Raw genomic sequence first — 18,062 nt, 5'->3', positions numbered from 1 at the left:
TGGCATCTATATCTGGTTGTTTAGGATTTTGAACTACTGTGTCCGGAGTGTACAATAGTTACCAACTATCTGTAGACCTGAATAGCTTCGTCTGGGGTTGAAAGAAGCCATTAATCACATGCGCGATGTCTAGATGGATGAACAGTAGAATAAGCCAGTCGTCGAAAGGCTGTGGAGAGTATACATACTAGATAGCACTTATATCAGATCTCCACTGCTATACAGCCAAATATAAGATCCCTGTTTCCCATTTTGCCGGACTTCTATCATCATTAACAGCTGAATTACCCGACCCCGCACTGTCGATGATCTATGCAGGATATTTCCACCAATATCGATACAGCTGGGTATAAGAGAATAGCATAAGAATGGCATTTCTGCTGCTTTTTGGGTACACTTTACATATCAATTATTGACAATGGCTTGTATTATTCTTATATTATATCTGGCTGCTGTGTGTGCTGCTACTGCAACACATACAGCATCACCAACACTGACTACGTCTCTCAATATAACAGTCGAAGGTATATCTCCCATATTCTACTATATATGGTAATTAATCTATCAGATCTCTGGAATCTCTACATCGGCCCCGTCCAAACCCCATCTGTGAATACAACCATCGAGCCAACCCCCATCCCCTCTGCAGACCTCATCCCCCCACCTTACCTCGATTATCCAGATACAACATATGCCAATTACTCATTCCCCAAAGGCTTCTGGTGGGGTGTTGCATCAGCCTCGTATCAGGTCGAAGGCGCCGTCAAAGCAGAAGGTCGAGGACCGAGTATTTGGGATGCATTCACTCACAGAGCGATGAGTGTAGCGGATAACCAGACGGGGGATGTCGCAATTAATGAGTATTATACTTATAAGCGAGGTATATCTATCTTGGACATGCTTATGTGTGGTATACTGACTAGGCAGAAATCCAACGCATCGCAGCAATGGGCGTAAAAGCCTACTCCTTCTCCATTTCCTGGTCACGGATATTCCCCTTTGGTAACGGTCCCATCAACGAAGCTGGGCTGAAGCATTACGACGATCTCATCGAGACCTGTATACAATATGGTGTCCAACCACATGTCACCATGTATCACTGGGATCTGCCACTCTACCTCCAACTGTCATACGGCGGATGGACAGACGCACGGATCGTGGATGACTTTGTAGACTACGCCAAAGTCCTCCTCACTCGCTGGGGAGATAAAGTCGCCCAGTGGTATACATTCAACGAACCGATTTCGTTTTGCGGCGAGTATCCCGTGCCTGAGGGGTACTTTCCCCGTAACACTGATATCCCTGATGTGCAGCAGAAGTTCTGGTGTGGGCATTATATGCTGCTTGCGGCGGGGAGGACGTATCGACTTGCGCGGTCGATGAATATCACGGCGCCTATCACTGTTAAGAATAACGGTGGGTATAAACTGCCTCGTACTAATTCCAGTGAAGATATCGAAGCAGTCGAACGCGCATACGCATTCAACGAAGGCTGGTTCGCGGATCCATTATTCCTCACTGGCGACTATCCACCCCGTCTGAAGAACTTCACATCAACCTTCCTCCCTGAATTCACCGAAGAAGAAAAAGCCATGATAAAAGGCGCAAGCGACTACTTTGCCCACGACGCATACACAGCAGCCTACTATGCAGCCCCGGACGCCGGGATAGCTGCCTGCCTAACCGACCCCTCCAACACACTCTACCCAACCTGCTACAACTCATCTTACACCCTCCCACCCTCCCAAGGCGGTTGGCTCATCGGCCCAGCCGCAGACCCCAGCTCGCGCTGGCTGCACAAAGCAACCGAGTACCTTCCCGCGTTCCTAAAATACATCCAAAACACCTGGAAACCGGAAAAGGGCATCGTGATCACAGAGTTTGGGTTCACGGAGCCGTTTGAGGCATACAAGACGAAGAGGGAGGATATACTTACCGATCCGATTCGGTCTGCGTATTATCGTGATTATGTGCAGGGGATGCTGGTGGCGATATCAGAGGGGGTGAATCTGGTGGGATGTTTGGCGTGGTCGATTGCGGATAATCTGGAGTGGACGGCGGGGTTTACGGTTAAGTTTGGCTTGCAGGTAAGATCTTATGTTGAGTTGGTGAGATGATGCTGATTGTGTTCCGTATAGTATGTCAACCTGACCACGCAGGAGCGGTACTATAAGGCTAGCTTTTTTGAATTGGCGAATTTGTTCAAAACATATATGCAGGACTAGGGCAATCGCCTGAATATATGCTGGTTTAGTACTGGGATACTCTAGGCTACGCCAGATAAAATCCTATACGATAAAAATAAATGCAGATCCGCCGATCATCTCCAGAAACCCCCAAATCCTGCCCAACCTGAGGCCAAAAAGAAAGAGGCTGGTATACTCTGCACCTAATCAGTGTCAGATCACCTGACCCACCCTAAACTTGCCCGACAGCTTAAACTCCCGCTCAACCAATTAGAACACAGATCCACACTAACACTGTTTGAGCATCAAAAGACCAGCCACCCAGAAAAAGATGGCTGGGGGTGAACAAGAAGGATTTTGTTCTTTCTTTTATATTGCAATGACCCGTGGGATTCTTGTCGGTGGTTTTTTTGACTATTCTTTCCCCCTGGATTTGAGGGGTGTTTACATACATTTATTCTATCTATCTGTTTATTGATTATCTTATCGTTGTGCTTGTTTGCTACCTACTCTGTATACCCAACGAGGGGCAACAGCAACATCCAGGCTCTACACGGCCTATCGGTCATCTGGCCCGATTGACCATCCTCCATACAAATATCCCTCATCCCCATCCTCATCCTCCGCCAAAATGGTCAAACGCAACATCGCCATCGCAATCATCATCATCCTCCTCTGCCTCGCCCTCGCTGCAGCCGGTGTCGCCATCTGGGCGATGCAGCACCGCGTGGGTTTCTTTAATAAGAAACAGGCCGTTGATGAGGAGAGTGCCGCCGAAGAAGGATGACCTTTTTTGCATGATACACATGATGGAGATGAAGAAGAATGATTACGTGGATACGAAATTAACTGCTCGACTGATTGCGATGATTGATTGATATACATACCTACATACCTCACATATATCTCGACTCGACTCGACTCGATACGATGCGATACGAACGATTTCTCGGTTTATAATTACCACCTGCACATCTACCTGCACATCTACCTGCACACTTGACTTTGACTTTGACTTTGAATACGGCATATATGTTACGGAGTATAAAACGTGGGATTGGATGGGCTTTTTCCATTTCCTGCTTTCGATTTCTTTTTTTATATTATTTTACGTTTATGATACTCTTGTTGGATTATGGCTACGATTGATGATATCACTTGTTTGATGGTTCAGAATGAATATGGTTACTGGAGATGAACAATTATGGAGTTACTGTATCATATTAACAGAATTGCATCCAAAGAATTTTCATTACTAGGTTCAGTGCACCGAGAATCAGGCCATGAGCCCAAGTCCCGTACGATCAACCCAAAATCTTCAATCCTCCCTTGGTCTTCCCCTGCTTCTTAACCCCATCATGCTTCGTCTTTCCTCCTCGGGATCCACCACCGCCTCCTCCATTCCTCTTCCCACCCTTGTTGTTCGACACTGGACGAACCTCTGTCGTAGCACGTCGCAGTAAAACCGGGTGTGACCCAATGTATTTGCCCTGCATTTCCCTGGCAGCTGCGAAATAGTCATCGCCATCACTGAAGCTGACAAACCCATAACCCTTGCTCTTCTGCGTACGTTTATCGCGAATCACCCGTGCTTTCTGGATCGAAGTATACTTCGCAAACGCTTTCAGTAACGAATCATCGGTGACCTCGCCCGCGAGATTGCCGACAAAGAGGCGGAAATGCGCCGGGTCCCACTCCAAAAGGGTGGAATCTGTCCAGGTTTGCCCACCTCCCGCTCGAGCGACTGTTTTGGATGCGGGCTCCGGATTCGCAGGCATTGGTGTTGGGGTACTCGATGGAACATTGGACGGCGTGTTAGCCCCAGATGCGGGATTGCCCTCGCGCCGGGGGGGTGCTTTACCCATGAATGGTGTTTCATCCTTGTTAGCATAAGCACTCTGCCATTGCGCGATCTGGGCTTCAGTGTCGGGATCTAAACCGGAGTCGGGACGACCGCCACCCGCAGGTGTGAACGGGTTTTGGATCTGAGGTACTGCCGGTGCGTACGTGTTATCGTTATACTGAGCCTGGCCATAATACTGTGCTCCGCCCTGATATGTTTGCTGTGGCTGCTGGTAGTAACCGCCGTAGCCCGCCGCCGTCGGGGGAGCTGAATATCCTGGTGGTTGTGATGGAGGTGCTGCCGGAGCAGACACAACAGGGCTGCTGGTACGGTGGCTAGAAGCTACGGAGCGAGGCTGGAATGCCGTGAAAGCATTGTATCCGGTCCGCGCAGAGTTCCCGCCATATCCACTAGCAGTGCCGGATGACTGGTATGATGGAGCAGCCGAGTAGGCGGGCTTGAACGACGAGCTTGTGCTTGCGGGTGGTGGTGGCCGCGGAGGAAGCGAGGAGGGAGCTTGTTTGAGACCTGGAGGTGGCGGAAAGGACATGATGAATGGAGAGTTCGAATAGACGGTAGATGTGATGCGCCGTATGCAATCAGCAGAAACGTACCTTCAGGGCCTAACTGACGCAGCAGTTATACGTCAGACGTCACGCCTGAAAAAGGTCCCGAATCCGGAGATGAGAGTATTCTCAAATGCGCAGTTGTAGAGGACTTTGGTGATTATTTCAACCACCTAGTTGACACCTCGTGAAAAGATGTCGAGTTAGAAGAAGGATATCGCAATACGTGAGAGAATGTATTCTCACAGTTGTCGCAAGACTTGATAGCCAAATGTTGACAACAAACAGAGGCAGTGGCGATCAAGTCCGATTCATCTTTGCGCCTGAAAGAGAAAACACATCTGGTGTCTACGGCATGCCGAACATTGCAAACAGGACAACATGCAGCCACAGATGACTCAGCGCCAAGATTCACCAGCCCCAACGCACTCCTCGTGGTGCCACCCCCACCCTATACCCCTTTAGGAAAGGCCGCAGCGCTAAGGTGCGTTAGACTAGTTCTGGGAAGCCTACATACAGCAGCATTGCAGGAGTTCTAGATGAGCGGATTATGTGATGGCGTTAGTTGCGGTATATTTAAGACGGAGATCAAGGCAAGAAGTCACCGGAGATGCATGGAAACAGGATCAGATAGCCGGCAATTGAAGAAGGCGTGACTAACCCAATGAGATAAAAGCCCGGAGGAGAAACAGCCAGCCAGGGGTGCAGAAGCCGACCGTTTCTGCTTCACCGAAATGCCCCTCCGTTTCTGCTGTGCCCCGCCATCCAGCATCAGCTGTCTGTTCTTCCGTCACCTCCGAGGGGTTCTTTTCCTGCCCCTCTGGAGGGGTAGCAACAGCATCATGTAATAAACAGCAGTCAACAGCAGCACAATTGACGGGTATGCTGTATAGCCATGTAGAATCGTAAAAGCAATGGGCGCAAATAGCCGCAAATTCCATCCAGCTCTGCCAATCCGTCTATACAAGATCCGTGGGATAATTGATTGTTCTTCTCACCGGACTACTCTGCTCCTCTTGTCTGCCCCGCCTCTTGTTCCCACCATGACGGAGAGTCGCTCCGTAAGCCGCCCAGTACCAGAATCCGGTCTGACATCTTCGAACTCTTTCGCTCTTTTCTTTCCCTTCATCTCCTCTTCCCTTCCTTCTTCTCTTCTCCATCCTCTCTCCATCCTTTTCTCTGAGCAGACCCTTTGGCTGTAGATATATAATCTGCACCATCTCCCCGTCGAGCGTCTCGTTCATTCTATCCAAACATCTTTCTTGACCCCCACCTTCATCATGGCTGAGACTCAGGCTGTGTAAGTCCTCCATCCTGAATTAACTATTTTCCCCTCATCACCATCATCGTCATACCCCTCAACCCATCATCTGTTGAAATGTTCTGTTCTCAATCAATGGCCTTGTGGAGCTCTGCTTGTTGCACGTCAATCATCTCTTCTAGTCATGAATAGTGGTTGCTGTGGCAAGCTGCCTCAAGCTTGATTCTGTCGACGTCATCTTCATGCATTGCCTACACATCTTCAATTTCCCTGGTCTTCAACTCGCGCTACCCATCTGTTGACATGAGAATTGGCAACTGACTTTAGCGCCCGTCTCGCCGGCATCAATGTCGGCGCTCCGGCGCGTCCTTTGCCCAGTGCTGATTTCGGTCTCATCGGTCTGGCCGTCATGGGCCAGAACCTGATCCTCAACGCTGCTGATCACGGTTTCACCGTTTGCGCTTTCAACCGTACCACCGCCAAGGTTGACCGCTTCCTCGACAACGAGGCCAAGGGTAAGATCAAATTGCTGTCAACGATTGAACAGAAAAACTAATCCTGACTCCAACCTATAGGCAAGTCCATCGTTGGTGCTCACTCCATCCAGGAGTTCTGCGCCAAGCTCAAGAGACCCCGCCGTGTCATGCTCCTTGTCATGGCTGGTAAGCCCGTTGACGACTTCATTGAGTCTCTTCTGCCTTTCCTCGAGGAGGGTGACATCATCATCGACGGTGGTAACTCCCACTTCCCCGACAGCAACCGCCGCAGCAAGTACCTTGCCGAGAAGAAGATCAGCTTCGTTGGTAGCGGTGTCTCCGGTGGTGAGGAGGGTGCCCGCTACGGTCCCTCTCTCATGCCCGGTGGTAACGAGGCTGCCTGGCCTCACATCAAGGACATCTTCCAGAGCATCTCCGCCAAGAGCGATGGCGAGGCTTGCTGTGACTGGGTTGGTGACGAGGGCGCTGGTCACTTCGTCAAGATGGTCCACAACGGTATTGAGTACGGTGACATGCAGCTGATTTGCGAGGTGAGCATTAGCCTGGTCCTGTTTCCATGCCATTAACTGACGATATCACTCTTTTAGGCTTACGACCTCCTCAAGCGTGGTCTTGGTCTCACCCCCAACGAGATCGGTGAGGTCTTCGACAAGTGGAACAAGGGTGTCTTGGACTCCTTCTTGATCGAGATCACCCGTGACGTCCTCCGCTACAACGACAACGACGGTACCGCCCTCGTTGAGAAGATTCTGGACAAGGCTGGTCAGAAGGGTACCGGCAAGTGGACTGCCATCAACGCCCTCGACCTCGGTATGCCCGTCACCCTCATCGGTGAGGCCGTCTTCTCTCGTTGTTTGAGTGCTCTCAAGGACGAGCGTACTCGTGCCAGCGGTCTCCTCACTGGCCCCACCCCCGAATTCACCGGTGACAAGCAGGCTTTCATCGATGACCTCGAGCAGGCTCTGTACGCCTCCAAGATTATCTCCTATGCCCAGGGCTTCATGCTCATCCAGGAGGTAAGTCCTTTGATATCTCTCGCGTCCACTGTTCAGTAACTGACTCTTCATCAACAGGCCGCCAAGGAGTACGGCTGGAAGCTCAACAAGCCTTCCATTGCCCTCATGTGGCGCGGTGGATGCATCATCCGCTCCGTCTTCCTTAAGGACATCACCAACGCCTACCGCAACAACCCTGACCTCGAGAACCTTCTGTTCGACGACTTCTTCAAGGCCGCCATCCAGAACGCCCAGAAGGGCTGGAGAAACGTTGTCAGCAAGACTGCTCTCTGGGGTGTCCCCGCTCCCGCCTTCAGCACTGCCCTCAGCTTCTACGACGGCTACCGCACCAAGGACCTCCCCGCCAACCTGCTGCAGGCTCAGCGTGACTACTTCGGTGCCCACACCTTCCGCATCAAGCCTGAGCACGCCAACGAGAACTACCCCGAGGGCAAGGACATCCACGTCAACTGGACCGGACGTGGTGGTGATGTCTCCGCCTCTACCTACGTGGCTTAAATGAGGACACGACGCAATGCGCTGGACGTGAAAATTTCCCCCCTGATATGTTCAACGTGACAGGGAAAGAGTGGGTTTATATGACCACGAGCCGGACCACTCGGGAAACATAGAATGATTACGGTAAAATATGGTTGGTATGCAATGTATTTAGATGCATTTTTATTATTATTATTCTTTTCCTTTACCATGTACTTCATTGAAACATAATGAAGCCTGGTTGTTTAAAAGTATGTGGCAGGGCTTCTTACAATAACCCACCCGCAGCTATCACAATAAAACAAAAAAAATTAATAAGGACCTTCTCTGTATGACCTTGTAGTTATTAAACCTTTTAAAATTAAATATATCAGTGAAGAAATGGAATAAACAGCTGGAAATATCATGAAACGTGATGCTGTAGAAATCCATAGTGTCTTCTCCGCCCGGGCTAAACCACATCGGGAACGCCCGCTGTGCAACCTAACGTCGACCCTGCCCATTGTTCAGTCAGCGTCAACCCCCCAAACACCCTCTTCTCCCCAAGCTCCCTCCCACCGGCTTCATCTCTCACTCTCTGGGCCAGCAGTCTGAGACGGAAACAAAGATTCCTCGTCTGCTTGGCTGTGCACCACTTGTTGGACCGCCTTTGTGTGTCACTTCGTCGCACCTTTTCGAAGTTAGTCCGGCTCCCGCTACGTCCCACTCTACTTGTTTTGGGATTAAGTCATATTTGCGTTTGACAAAACTTGGAGCTGGTTTCTAATTATCTCATCGCACTAGGTCGGACAGGCCGTTCAGGTTGAACAATTCCTTCTACCTGCGATCAAAAGGCGACCGGACGTGTTATCTCGTGCTCCCCTCCGATGTTCTGATCTCACCGATCGAGGGATTCAGTGACCGCATACGATCGTCGACATAGGGTATAACCTACTTGTAGGCTGAGGGGGTTATTGGTTCAACTCCCGATTACATTTTCTTGGCTGTGGAGGTAATCCTATGGTTGAGAACAAGCGTCACAGCGTGGGAGTTAAAACGTCAGTACAGGGATCTTCTGGTGTAGCTACGGGTCCGGGAATGGCAGCTGCCATGGTGCCGCTGGAGGTGGCATTGAGCGGTGCAATTGGTGCGCGGTAAGCAGTAGTGTTCCTGGAAATCAACCCGATGCCAATGCGATGCGCCGTTGCATGAACGGTTCTCTTTTTGGAGGCTGTTCCGTCGCACGGGGATGCTAGGTGAATGTCGTTACTGACACGTTTATCCCAACGCAGCGTTCGTATTAGCACAGCTCCACCAGCAGTAACTACCCTTGAGGGAGTTCTTTTTACGGCTTGTCCCATCACAAACTTGGTTGCGATCAACACAGCAGCCTCGTCCCCTGCCGCAGACACCAAACAAGGTCCAGCAGGCGATTATCATGTTGTCCCGGTATCACGCATCCAGTCGTTTCAAATCGTTTCTCTAGCCCCATCTGCCAACGGCTCCGATGGACCATCCTTCACCGATGCCGTCCCTGCGTTGCATGCGCTTGATATTCGTGCGTTGAAGCACCGGGAGGCCACTGCGATTGGCAAGGTACATGAGGGCGAGGCGCGCCGTGGCAAGGGTGTCACTCGAGATGCACAGGATATCTTTGATGCTTTTAGTCGGACCATGCCCGCAAGATGGGATGGATCCAATGTCGTCGTGGCAGATGCGGTCACGATTGCACCCCCATACCGTGTCGATGACTGTCGGCCGCTGGTGGCAGGTGACACAGCTGCACTTGCCAGAATCCGGAAAGTGGTATGTAAAAGTTTCTATGGAATCCCAAGATGCATGTTCAAATGGCTAACAGACGTGCCAAAAATAGCTTGAGATGGAACGTAAGAAGATCGAACTCCGCAACGCCAGTTCAAGCATTGGCAACGCAAACACCTTCCGCCCTGCCGGTTCTAACAACTCCGGTGCTTCCCCAGGGCCTGGTGCTGCTGGGCAAAGAAAGGGTGGTTGAGCGCATTAGAAATTTCTTTCCTTTTCTTTTCTCTGTTATAGTATTATCCGAAGCGCGATCATGTGGGGTGAAACCACCTATCAGCGCTTAGGGAGAAGAAAAAGGGAACCGTGTTTCCCTGAAGGTCGAATATATGTGGCAAATGAGATGAAAGCATTGGGGAATAGCGAGGCATGGATACTGTATAAGACCAGAGGAAGTGTCTTTTGACGATGACCTGGGTGATAGCTCAGGAGACGGGAGTTGCCGGTGTTGGATGCATACGGGCAGGAGTCGTGCTTGTGTATCTCTCGCCATTGGGGATTGCATTTAACTGGCTACCTAGAGTCTTGTAGATCATGTTGAGAAGACGTTGATCCCTAGAAAATGATTGGCACGAATACGATGATAAATTCCAACTTTCTTTCTCTAGGTCTTAAGCATCTACCCTGAACATAGAGATTATTCAAATCGAGAAAGCCGGGGACATTAAGACGTAAATTAAATTAATATCTTTTGTTCGTTTCATCTTTTCAAAAAAACGAAACAAACGCATTACACGGCCTACGAAGCATAATATCAAACTAACCAAACCAAAAGAAGAAGAAAAAGAAAGAAACGAAAACAACCACCCCAAACCAACCAAACCAGTCAAAATCAGTCCTCTTCCCGGCCTAATTTCTCCAAATTAATGGCAGCACTGATACAGGCCAGGTGACTAAATGCCTGGGGTGTGTTACCCATCTGTTCACCGGAGACGGATACCTCCTCGGAGAACATGCCCAGATGGTTGGAGTAAGATAGGATGTTATCGAAGTGGGCGAGGGCGAGTTTCCATAGGTTTGGAATGGGGACGTCGTATTTTGCGGCCTGATATAAGATAGGTTAGTGGTTGTGTTGTTTGCTGTTGTTATTGAGGGAGAACTTACACGAGCCATGGCTTCGACGAGCCAGAATGTAACCATTATAAAGGCGCCTTCGCGGCCACCCACGCCTGGTGATGTTTGGATCAGCATGTGTGATACGAGATATATAAAGGGTGGTTCTGAGATAGCGAAAGAGTGACGGAGAGGGAGATATACCATCGTTGGCCTTATCGTGATCATACCGAAACACCATTTTCGCACTGGACAAACCCTCCTTGTCTGGCCCTTGAAGAATCTTCTCCAATGTGCTGATGAATCGAGGATCGTTGGGCGCAATGAAGAAAACCAACGGTGCAATCATAATTGCTGCGTCCAGGACTTCGCGGCTCTCGAAGCTCTGGGAGAAATGTCCTCGTTCCGCATTATACCCCTTATCCATGATTTCATCGTATAGTTCGTCGCGAACCTGGATCCATTTGAAACGATCCGGACACGGCAGACTCGCACGCTTCTCTGCAAGACGGATACCGCGATCCAAGGCAACCCAGAGCATGATCTTGGAGTACAGGAAATTTTGAATCTGGCCACGGGACTCCCAGATAGACATGTCTTTTTCATGTCGTACTTCGATCACATAGTTCACCATGCGTCGAATAGACAGCCATTGGTCGTACGAAATGGGGTTCCCATGCTTGTTGTACAGATAAATGCTGTCCAGAAGCTCACCGTAAATATCTAGCTGGGTGTGGAAGACTGCCGCGTTGCCTACTCGGACAGGCTTGCTTCCTTTGTACCCATCGAGATGATCCAGCTCCATTTCTGGGATCTCATAGTCACCTCTGATGGTAAACATGAGAGGGAGGAATGGCCGTTTTGAGCCCACCTTGGCCTCTTGCTGGGCATGCGGGAAGATGCGGTCGAAAATGAAATTGACGTAGGCCTCGGCCTCTTGACTGTAGCCCATTTTGAGGAAGACGTAAAGAGTGAAAGCGGTATCCCGGACCCAGGAGTAACGGTAATCCCAATTGCGGTTACCACCGACATTCTCCGGAAGAGAAAACGTGGGAGAGGCAACTATAGCGCCTGTTGGTTTGTAGGTCAGTAGTTTTAGAATAAGAAGACTCCTCTCGACGGTCTCTCGATAGTGACCGCGGAACGCGCATTTCCGGGTCCAGTCTGTCCAGTAATCAAACGTTTCTTCTTCCATCCTATTCAAATGAGCTGCCACAGTGGCCTCACTGGGCATTGCCTTTTCAGGACTGTGTATGACAAAGGTGACAGTTTGGCCCTCTGTCAATCGGAGCCAGGCCACAAGCCCCCGTCCTTTAAGACCTGGTTTCTCCTCCATGCTTAATCGGCCTTGGGGGAACCCCGTTTTGTCAGGTTCTTTAGAGTCGGCAAAGAGTTCCACCTGAAGTCTTTCCGTATCGCTTTCAAAATGAATGGTTTGCAAGCGGTGCTTGCCAAGATCATTGGAGAGTCTTGCACGAGTTGTATGCGGGTCACGGGCATAATTAAAAGCTGGAAATAGTTCCACCTGTAGGTCCATAAATCCCCGGCTACATTCAATTTTCCTGATCAAACCGGAGTGCCGCAGGTCAGACTTGAAGCGGTTGACGCCATGTTCGTTACATGGACAATATCCAGACAAGATTCGACCTGACTGAGCCGTCTTCTTAGGGGAAACAGGGAAATAATCCAGCATTGTTACAACCCCGTCATCGTTGGTCCATCGTGTTTCTAGGAGATTGGAGTACGGCAAGTACCTCTGCTTGCTGAGGATATCTTGAACGGCCTGAGTCGGGGCGATGCTGAAATACCCTCCCTTTTTGGCATCGAGGAGACGACAAAAGACCGTGGGCGAATCGAAAACAGGCCAGCACATAAAATCCAAGCTACCAGCTTTGCTGATCAATGCACAGGTGTGCATATCCCCGATTATACCATAATCTTCGATGGCATTATATCCCGTTGCCATGATGGTTGAGTTGAGATGTCGAACTTGGCTGTATCAGCGATATGAGAGCCATACAATCTCTAGGGCGACAAGAATCCTATCAAAGAAGCAACAGACAAACAGTGCAACAGAGGGGAGAGGAGGACTACACAGAAAGGTCAGTCGGTGCGGGCAGATTGGACCCTGAGCGCCATTTCGACCCAGAACATCGATATGATAACCATTATTTCATCTATACCTCCCTACATCTGAGAGTGTCTGGAAAATACAACGACACGATGATGAGGGATGGTCTGAGGTCATTGTTGCTCGGCAAACCCTTTGACAGGCATGGTGGAGAGCCATCGGAACAACGACATTGCTACAGCGGTAAATTCACATCATAATATCATAACTGGGTCCCATTGAGTTTTCTGACAAATCAGCGGCGTTGATTTCACAAGATCGACCAAGGTACCTATTAACTTAGTCAATGACAATCCCTACTACCACCAAGAAGCTAAATCGCTAAAGACACGGCCGGGTCGAGGACTGCCAAGAGTCGGTGAGAGTCGAGTTGAAGTAGAGACGAGTCCATGATCCTACGATCAGGATTTCTTTGTTCCGGGTTTCGACTTGTCTTATAGGCAGAAACTCGTTGTCAATGCCAGTTGTTTGTCAGGGGCAGGGAGACCAGCCAGCTGGTTCTGATCCAAAGACGTATCGGACAAGGCCTCCGCCAACCAAGAGGAGTCGATGACCCCGGATCGGCCGGCCTCTGGGTAACTCTAGAGTCGTTAGGGGCCCAAATCATCACCTAGACTCCGCACGAGAAAATCCCCTAGTGCCTGAGATGACCATATGAAGAATTGGGCCCTTTTTTGACTTTTGCCGTAGTATTCATGGGGGAGTTGAGTCACCCGATCAGGGTCATGCCTAAGCCAAACGAGTCATTAATCATTAGCTGAGCAGATTCCTGATGGACTCATCACTTTTTAGGAGTGTTTTTGATTAATAACCTAGCTGTTTTGGGGGTGGCTTATGTCGGTCTGAAGCAGAGTGGAGAGTGAGTGGTGGTTGCTGTGATGGTGGTGGCAGTGGTGGATTAGGGGAGAGCCTCGCAGGGTTTATTGCCCCTCTCCGCCGGCGCTGCTGCCACGCTCTCTGTCCGACCGTCTCACAGCGTCTCTCTTTCGCTGTCTTTCTCACACGACCCTTTCTTTTCCCTCCTTCTCCTCTTCTCCTTAGATTATCTCATAGAAAAAGAAAAAAAGAAAAGCAAAAAATAATTACACTTACAGACGCTCATTTGATTTCCCTTTTCGACCCTTCTTCAATCAATCCGCACCCTTGCATATATCGTGTCCAAAACCTTACATACTACCACCACTTCCATTTCTCTCTTTTCCTCTCTTTTTTTCACTCCCTCTCACATTTCTCCAATTTAACTCTCCTGTTGTCACCACGTCTGGTCATTTCTCCCTTTCTTTTTTGGAGAAGCTCGAGTCCATCGGTTGCCTTTACCGCAAAACCACACCCACCTGTTGATCGGGTGCCGATGGAGCCCTTTGCATTCTAGCAGAGATTATTCCCCCCCTTCCTTTTTTCCTTTTTTTTTTCTTTTTCTCTTTTTTTCTTACTATTTAACAACCCCTCAATATGGGCTTATCCCCGGCTGGTAATCATCATCGACGGCGGAGTTCGGTGCTGACTAGCACGGGCGGCCCTTCACAATCAGCTTTGACCGAACCAAGGGATGACTCTTCCAAGGCGATTGGCGACAATAAACGTGAAGAACAAAGACTCTTAACAGCAGAGGAAGCCGACGCATCCGACCTTTCATCCATCGAGGAAAGCGTGGAGATGGATTTGATGAGCTCCGACGATGATCTTCACGATGACGAGGAAACCGGGCTGACAGCAAAACAAAGACGCCAGCGACGACGAAGGCGGAGGCAACGGAGACAGTTGGATGCTCGAATCGCAGATGTCAAGGCATCCCGACAAGATTCAGATTTGGATGATACAAGTGTGGCCAGGAGGCTGGTCGGCAATGCTGCTCTGATCCTTATGTGGTACTTGTTTTCATTGTCGATCTCGATCGTGAGTTTTCCCAAAGACCTCGTGGGGGAGGGGAACAGGAACGTGCGTGTGATGAAGAATATAAACTGACTCTTGATGTGATTGCTACAGTACAATAAATGGATGTTTTCCGAAGACGATGTCGTGTTCCCCTTTCCTCTCTTCACCACCAGCTTGCATATGGCCGTTCAGTTCACCCTCTCGTCCCTCATACTCTGGATCATTCCGTCTCTTCGCCCCCAAAATCCGTCATCATCTTCTTCAAACCCCGAATCGCCAGTACGAGATGATGAATCGCTGGAGCACCGCCCGGTGCTCACCAAGCTCTTCTACCTGACTCGCCTTGTTCCCTGTGGTGCAGCAACCTCGCTGGATATCGGGTTGGGGAACATGTCCTTAAAATTCATCTCCTTGACATTTTTAACCATGTGTAAATCCTCTGCTCTCGCCTTTGTCCTCCTCTTCGCCTTCATTTTCGGTCTCGAAAAACCATCCGTCAAGTTGATTATCGTTATTGCCACCATGACTGTTGGCGTGGTCATGATGGTCGCTGGAGAAACGGCTTTCAACGCAGTGGGCTTTACGTTAGTCATTGCCTCTGCATTCTTTTCGGGCTTCAGATGGGGCTTGACGCAAATACTCTTACTTCGCCATCCGGCCACCTCCAATCCTTTCTCAACTCTCTTTTTCCTTACCCCCGTCATGTTTTTCTCTCTCATTTTCATCGCTTTAGCCATTGAAGGTCCCATTCAGATCTACAAAGGCTTCGAGGCCCTCGCGAATGCTCACGGAGGGCTATTTTCCCTTGCACTCTTGATCTTTCCGGGCGTACTCGCCTTTTGTATGATTTCTTCCGAGTTTGCACTCCTCAAGCGCTCCTCTGTCGTCACATTGAGTATCTGCGGCATTTTCAAAGAGGTCGTCACAATCAGTGTAGCGGGTATTGTCTTCCATGACCAGCTCACTCTAATCAATCTCATTGGTTTGGGGGTCACCATTGGAAGTATTGGATCCTACAACTACATGAAAATTTCTAAAATGCGTCGTGAATCACAGCAAGGCAAGTGGGAGTCGGGCACAGACGGAGAAGATTCAGACGGCTATAGCTCTAGAGGGCGCGGTGACTACCAAAGGGTTGCCAACCCGGAGACTACTATGCTCACCTCGTCTCCGAACCCCCATGTAGCCGATAATGTCAACATCACTCCAGCAGACGACTTGACTGATGGCGGTCGACGTTCGTTCCGTGTCCGGGCCAGCGGTGCCAGCAGCAGCACACATGGGCTTACTATTTCCACAAACGTGAATGATCCGTCTTCATCGCGGATAGCGTCTGGTCCATCCCCTCTTAAGTCTGCCCCTCCTGTCCCTGTGTCATTCGCAGAATCCGTGCTTCACCCCCACACGGAACGGGGACGCAGCCATGCGCATCATTGGAGTCGTTCAACAACAGCGTCACCGGAAAACCTAAAACAAACTCCTGGAGAGGAACATTAGACGTTTATATTGTGACCCTTATATCCATACAATTCTGGCAACGTCCAGTATAGTTATATCTGTACCTTTTTTCATTTCTTCTGTGATTTATTCTCTGGTATCATCCTCTGTCGGTCTGGGACTGTGGGAAGAAGTGCACTCGGTGTTTGGGGGTTCTATGTCCATGTGTGACATTTTGAACATGCATATTTTTTTGTCTTGTTATACATTTGTGCTGATATCATCCCTTTTTTGGGCCTTCCAGAAGTTGGCTCGCATGAAGTGCTAGCGAGAGCACATGTTCATTGGCATTGGATTATAGTGCTAGGGAAATGATTCAAGTGATACCATGTTGATGTTAGCAACACTTTGCTGTTGACTATAATGTTATATCCTATTACAATATCCTGACAGTTGTCCTTTGTTGTAGCGACTGGCATCACATAGTGTATATTGAAATACTTCAGATTGTTTTTAAAATTGATTCCGATGTGGTATATCTTTTTTCGCTTTTCTTTTTTTCTTATATAAACAAAGGCGTGGTTGTCTGAAATAATTAGCAGCATATTATCAACCCACCTAAAAATGAAGGCTTTCTCATCCAGTGTCCCAACCGCCACCTTGGGTCTCTTGACAAAGGACCTCAAAGCCAGTCACAGGTAGTCACTTTATTCTTTATTTCTAAATAAAATTCGCACCCCGATCAAGAATCTCATGCAGGATACAGAACTCTTTATTTACTTTCCTAAAGATAGAACATGAATAGGAAGCACATCAACAAAGACTGGCTTCCCATCTGCCCTCGAGATAGTCGATTCCAACCCAGAGATCAAGTTTATAAGAGCTGAAATAGCCCCCCGTGTAGATGTGCTCTTCCCATCAATTAAAATACTATTTCACATCCATCTTTCACTGCCATCTCTACGTTCATCCAAATACTGCTCCTTGGCGGGATCCATTAAAGTGCACCACTGCTATTGATTCTATTCTTCTTCGTATATCCCCAGAGCCCCTATCCCTACTATCTCTTCCCAGGACGCTAATATATCTAGTATTGATATATAATGGCTAGGGTACGAAAGGCCAAACGCACCAATCACCCATTGGGCCAGTATGGCATTACCTACCGCCCCGCCACAGTCCGGAAAATGCACCAGAGCACGCGGCTTCTAGCTGGCTGTCTCGGTCTAGACGATGGGCAGCAGGTGTTCGATCTCCTATATAAGGATCCCGCGACCAAGCCGCTCCTGGAGGAATGGTGCGAACATCGCCGCAATCATTACGGGACGAGCCTCTCCGTGGCCAAGTTGACCATCCAAGCGCCCGTCCTCCTGGCACTTGCGCAAGACCCCAAAGCCGAGCCCATCATCACCAGTGATATCCGTCCAGAGCTTGGGGAGAGGGAGGGGCGCGAGAGTATCACTGCAGACTGGCTTGCTCCCTTGACATGTCTCTGGTATCTGGGGCGGATTATTGCGGGCAAACCGCAACTGTTCCCGAGTAGTGTGTGCCCGTCCATGTCAGGGCGTCAGGGTTTCACACTGGAATCACACCTCAACCCGTACGATGTCCTCCATGGGTGGAAGCTTTTGACCTGGGCGACGCGTCAGAGTAGGCTTCCAGAGCCAGGAAAAAAATGGTGCTGGCACCGCCCTGCAATTCAACCTTCAAGGTATGTGCGTCGAGAGAAAGCTCTGGATGGGTAGATGAGTAGATAGGTAATCATTGGACAGGGTGGGGTGGAAGTATGGTGATGAGGGTCATTTGCGTTCTTGTTTATATTAGTGTTTCCTAGTAGATAGTAAGATAGAGTATATAAATGATCAATCAATCACCTGCAGGCATATCACTCTAGAACTGTTGACATGGTGGCAAAAAGGTGCG

The 18,062-nt window shown here is 49.4% G+C and overlaps 7 protein-coding genes across 7 annotated transcripts; 5 read left to right on the top strand and 2 right to left on the bottom strand.

The window, feature by feature from the left end:
• Positions 1–549: 549 nt before the first annotated feature.
• On the top strand, positions 550–2,117 carry ASPWEDRAFT_121098 (glycoside hydrolase family 1 protein; the record flags this gene model as incomplete). The annotated part of the gene is made up of 2 exons (XM_040829044.1): positions 550–880; positions 928–2,117. 2 exons carry the CDS (start codon positions 550–552, stop codon positions 2,115–2,117), a joined length of 1,521 nt encoding a protein of 506 aa, XP_040684099.1.
• Positions 2,118–3,490: 1,373 nt separating this feature from the next.
• ASPWEDRAFT_94389 (RNP domain protein) lies at positions 3,491–4,141 on the bottom strand (the record flags this gene model as incomplete). Its single annotated transcript, XM_040839600.1, has 1 exon — positions 3,491–4,141. A coding segment is annotated over one exon (651 nt), but the record flags the coding sequence as incomplete, so codon positions are not given.
• A 1,688-nt stretch (positions 4,142–5,829) lies between these two features.
• Positions 5,830–8,148, top strand: ASPWEDRAFT_45998 (NADP(+)-dependent, decarboxylating phosphogluconate dehydrogenase). The gene is made up of 5 exons (XM_040836673.1): positions 5,830–5,895; positions 6,235–6,371; positions 6,432–6,883; positions 6,941–7,369; positions 7,427–8,148. Exons 1-5 carry the CDS (start codon positions 5,876–5,878, stop codon positions 7,865–7,867), a joined length of 1,479 nt encoding a protein of 492 aa, XP_040684097.1. The 5' UTR covers positions 5,830–5,875; the 3' UTR covers positions 7,868–8,148.
• A 743-nt stretch (positions 8,149–8,891) lies between these two features.
• ASPWEDRAFT_45997 (anticodon-binding domain-containing protein) lies at positions 8,892–10,210 on the top strand. The gene is made up of 3 exons (XM_040836672.1): positions 8,892–8,979; positions 9,118–9,631; positions 9,699–10,210. The coding sequence occupies exons 1-3, from the start codon at positions 8,924–8,926 to the stop codon at positions 9,837–9,839; spliced, it is 711 nt and encodes a 236-aa protein (XP_040684096.1). The 5' UTR covers positions 8,892–8,923; the 3' UTR covers positions 9,840–10,210.
• A 265-nt stretch (positions 10,211–10,475) lies between these two features.
• Positions 10,476–12,662, bottom strand: ASPWEDRAFT_177074 (glycoside hydrolase family 15 protein; the record flags this gene model as incomplete). Its single annotated transcript, XM_040831607.1, has 3 exons — positions 10,476–10,688; positions 10,748–10,812; positions 10,901–12,662. The coding sequence occupies 3 exons, from the start codon at positions 12,660–12,662 to the stop codon at positions 10,476–10,478; spliced, it is 2,040 nt and encodes a 679-aa protein (XP_040684095.1).
• A 1,617-nt stretch (positions 12,663–14,279) lies between these two features.
• Positions 14,280–16,625, top strand: ASPWEDRAFT_55008 (putative nucleotide-sugar transporter; the record flags this gene model as incomplete). Its single annotated transcript, XM_040838138.1, has 3 exons — positions 14,280–14,723; positions 14,814–16,091; positions 16,593–16,625. 3 exons carry the CDS (start codon positions 14,280–14,282, stop codon positions 16,623–16,625), a joined length of 1,755 nt encoding a protein of 584 aa, XP_040684094.1.
• A 259-nt stretch (positions 16,626–16,884) lies between these two features.
• ASPWEDRAFT_710919 (uncharacterized protein) lies at positions 16,885–18,011 on the top strand. Its single transcript, XM_040839161.1, has 2 exons — positions 16,885–17,173; positions 17,231–18,011. The coding sequence occupies exon 2, from the start codon at positions 17,243–17,245 to the stop codon at positions 17,882–17,884; it is 642 nt and encodes a 213-aa protein (XP_040684093.1). The 5' UTR covers positions 16,885–17,173; positions 17,231–17,242; the 3' UTR covers positions 17,885–18,011.
• The last annotated feature ends 51 nt before the right edge of the window (positions 18,012–18,062 follow it).

The sequence above is a fragment of the Aspergillus wentii genome (genome assembly GCF_001890725.1).
Source record: "Aspergillus wentii DTO 134E9 unplaced genomic scaffold ASPWEscaffold_9, whole genome shotgun sequence".
Lineage (NCBI taxonomy): Eukaryota > Fungi > Ascomycota > Eurotiomycetes > Eurotiales > Aspergillaceae > Aspergillus > Aspergillus wentii.
The sequence above is the reverse complement of the archived record's forward strand: the minus strand, read 5'-3'. Positions and strand labels throughout refer to the sequence as shown.

What these genes read in the sequence shown, in the direction of transcription:
- ASPWEDRAFT_45998 (XM_040836673.1), top strand. Translation starts at nt 5,876, where the DNA reads ATGGCTGAGACTCAGGCTGT. An exon ending in CCTCGACAACGAGGCCAAGG is followed by an intron (nt 6,372 to 6,431) that starts GTAAGATCAAAT and finishes TCCAACCTATAG; the next exon opens with GCAAGTCCATCGTTGGTGCT. An exon ending in GCTTCATGCTCATCCAGGAG is followed by an intron (nt 7,370 to 7,426) that starts GTAAGTCCTTTG and finishes CTTCATCAACAG; the next exon opens with GCCGCCAAGGAGTACGGCTG.
- ASPWEDRAFT_710919 (XM_040839161.1), top strand. Translation starts at nt 17,243, where the DNA reads ATGGCTAGGGTACGAAAGGCCAAACGCACCAATCACCCATTGGGCCAG.
- ASPWEDRAFT_45997 (XM_040836672.1), top strand. Translation starts at nt 8,924, where the DNA reads ATGGCAGCTGCCATGGTGCCGCTGGAGGTGGCATTGAGCGGTGCAATT. An exon ending in AGCGGTGCAATTGGTGCGCG is followed by an intron (nt 8,980 to 9,117) that starts GTAAGCAGTAGT and finishes ATCCCAACGCAG; the next exon opens with CGTTCGTATTAGCACAGCTC. An exon ending in TTGCCAGAATCCGGAAAGTG is followed by an intron (nt 9,632 to 9,698) that starts GTATGTAAAAGT and finishes TGCCAAAAATAG; the next exon opens with CTTGAGATGGAACGTAAGAA.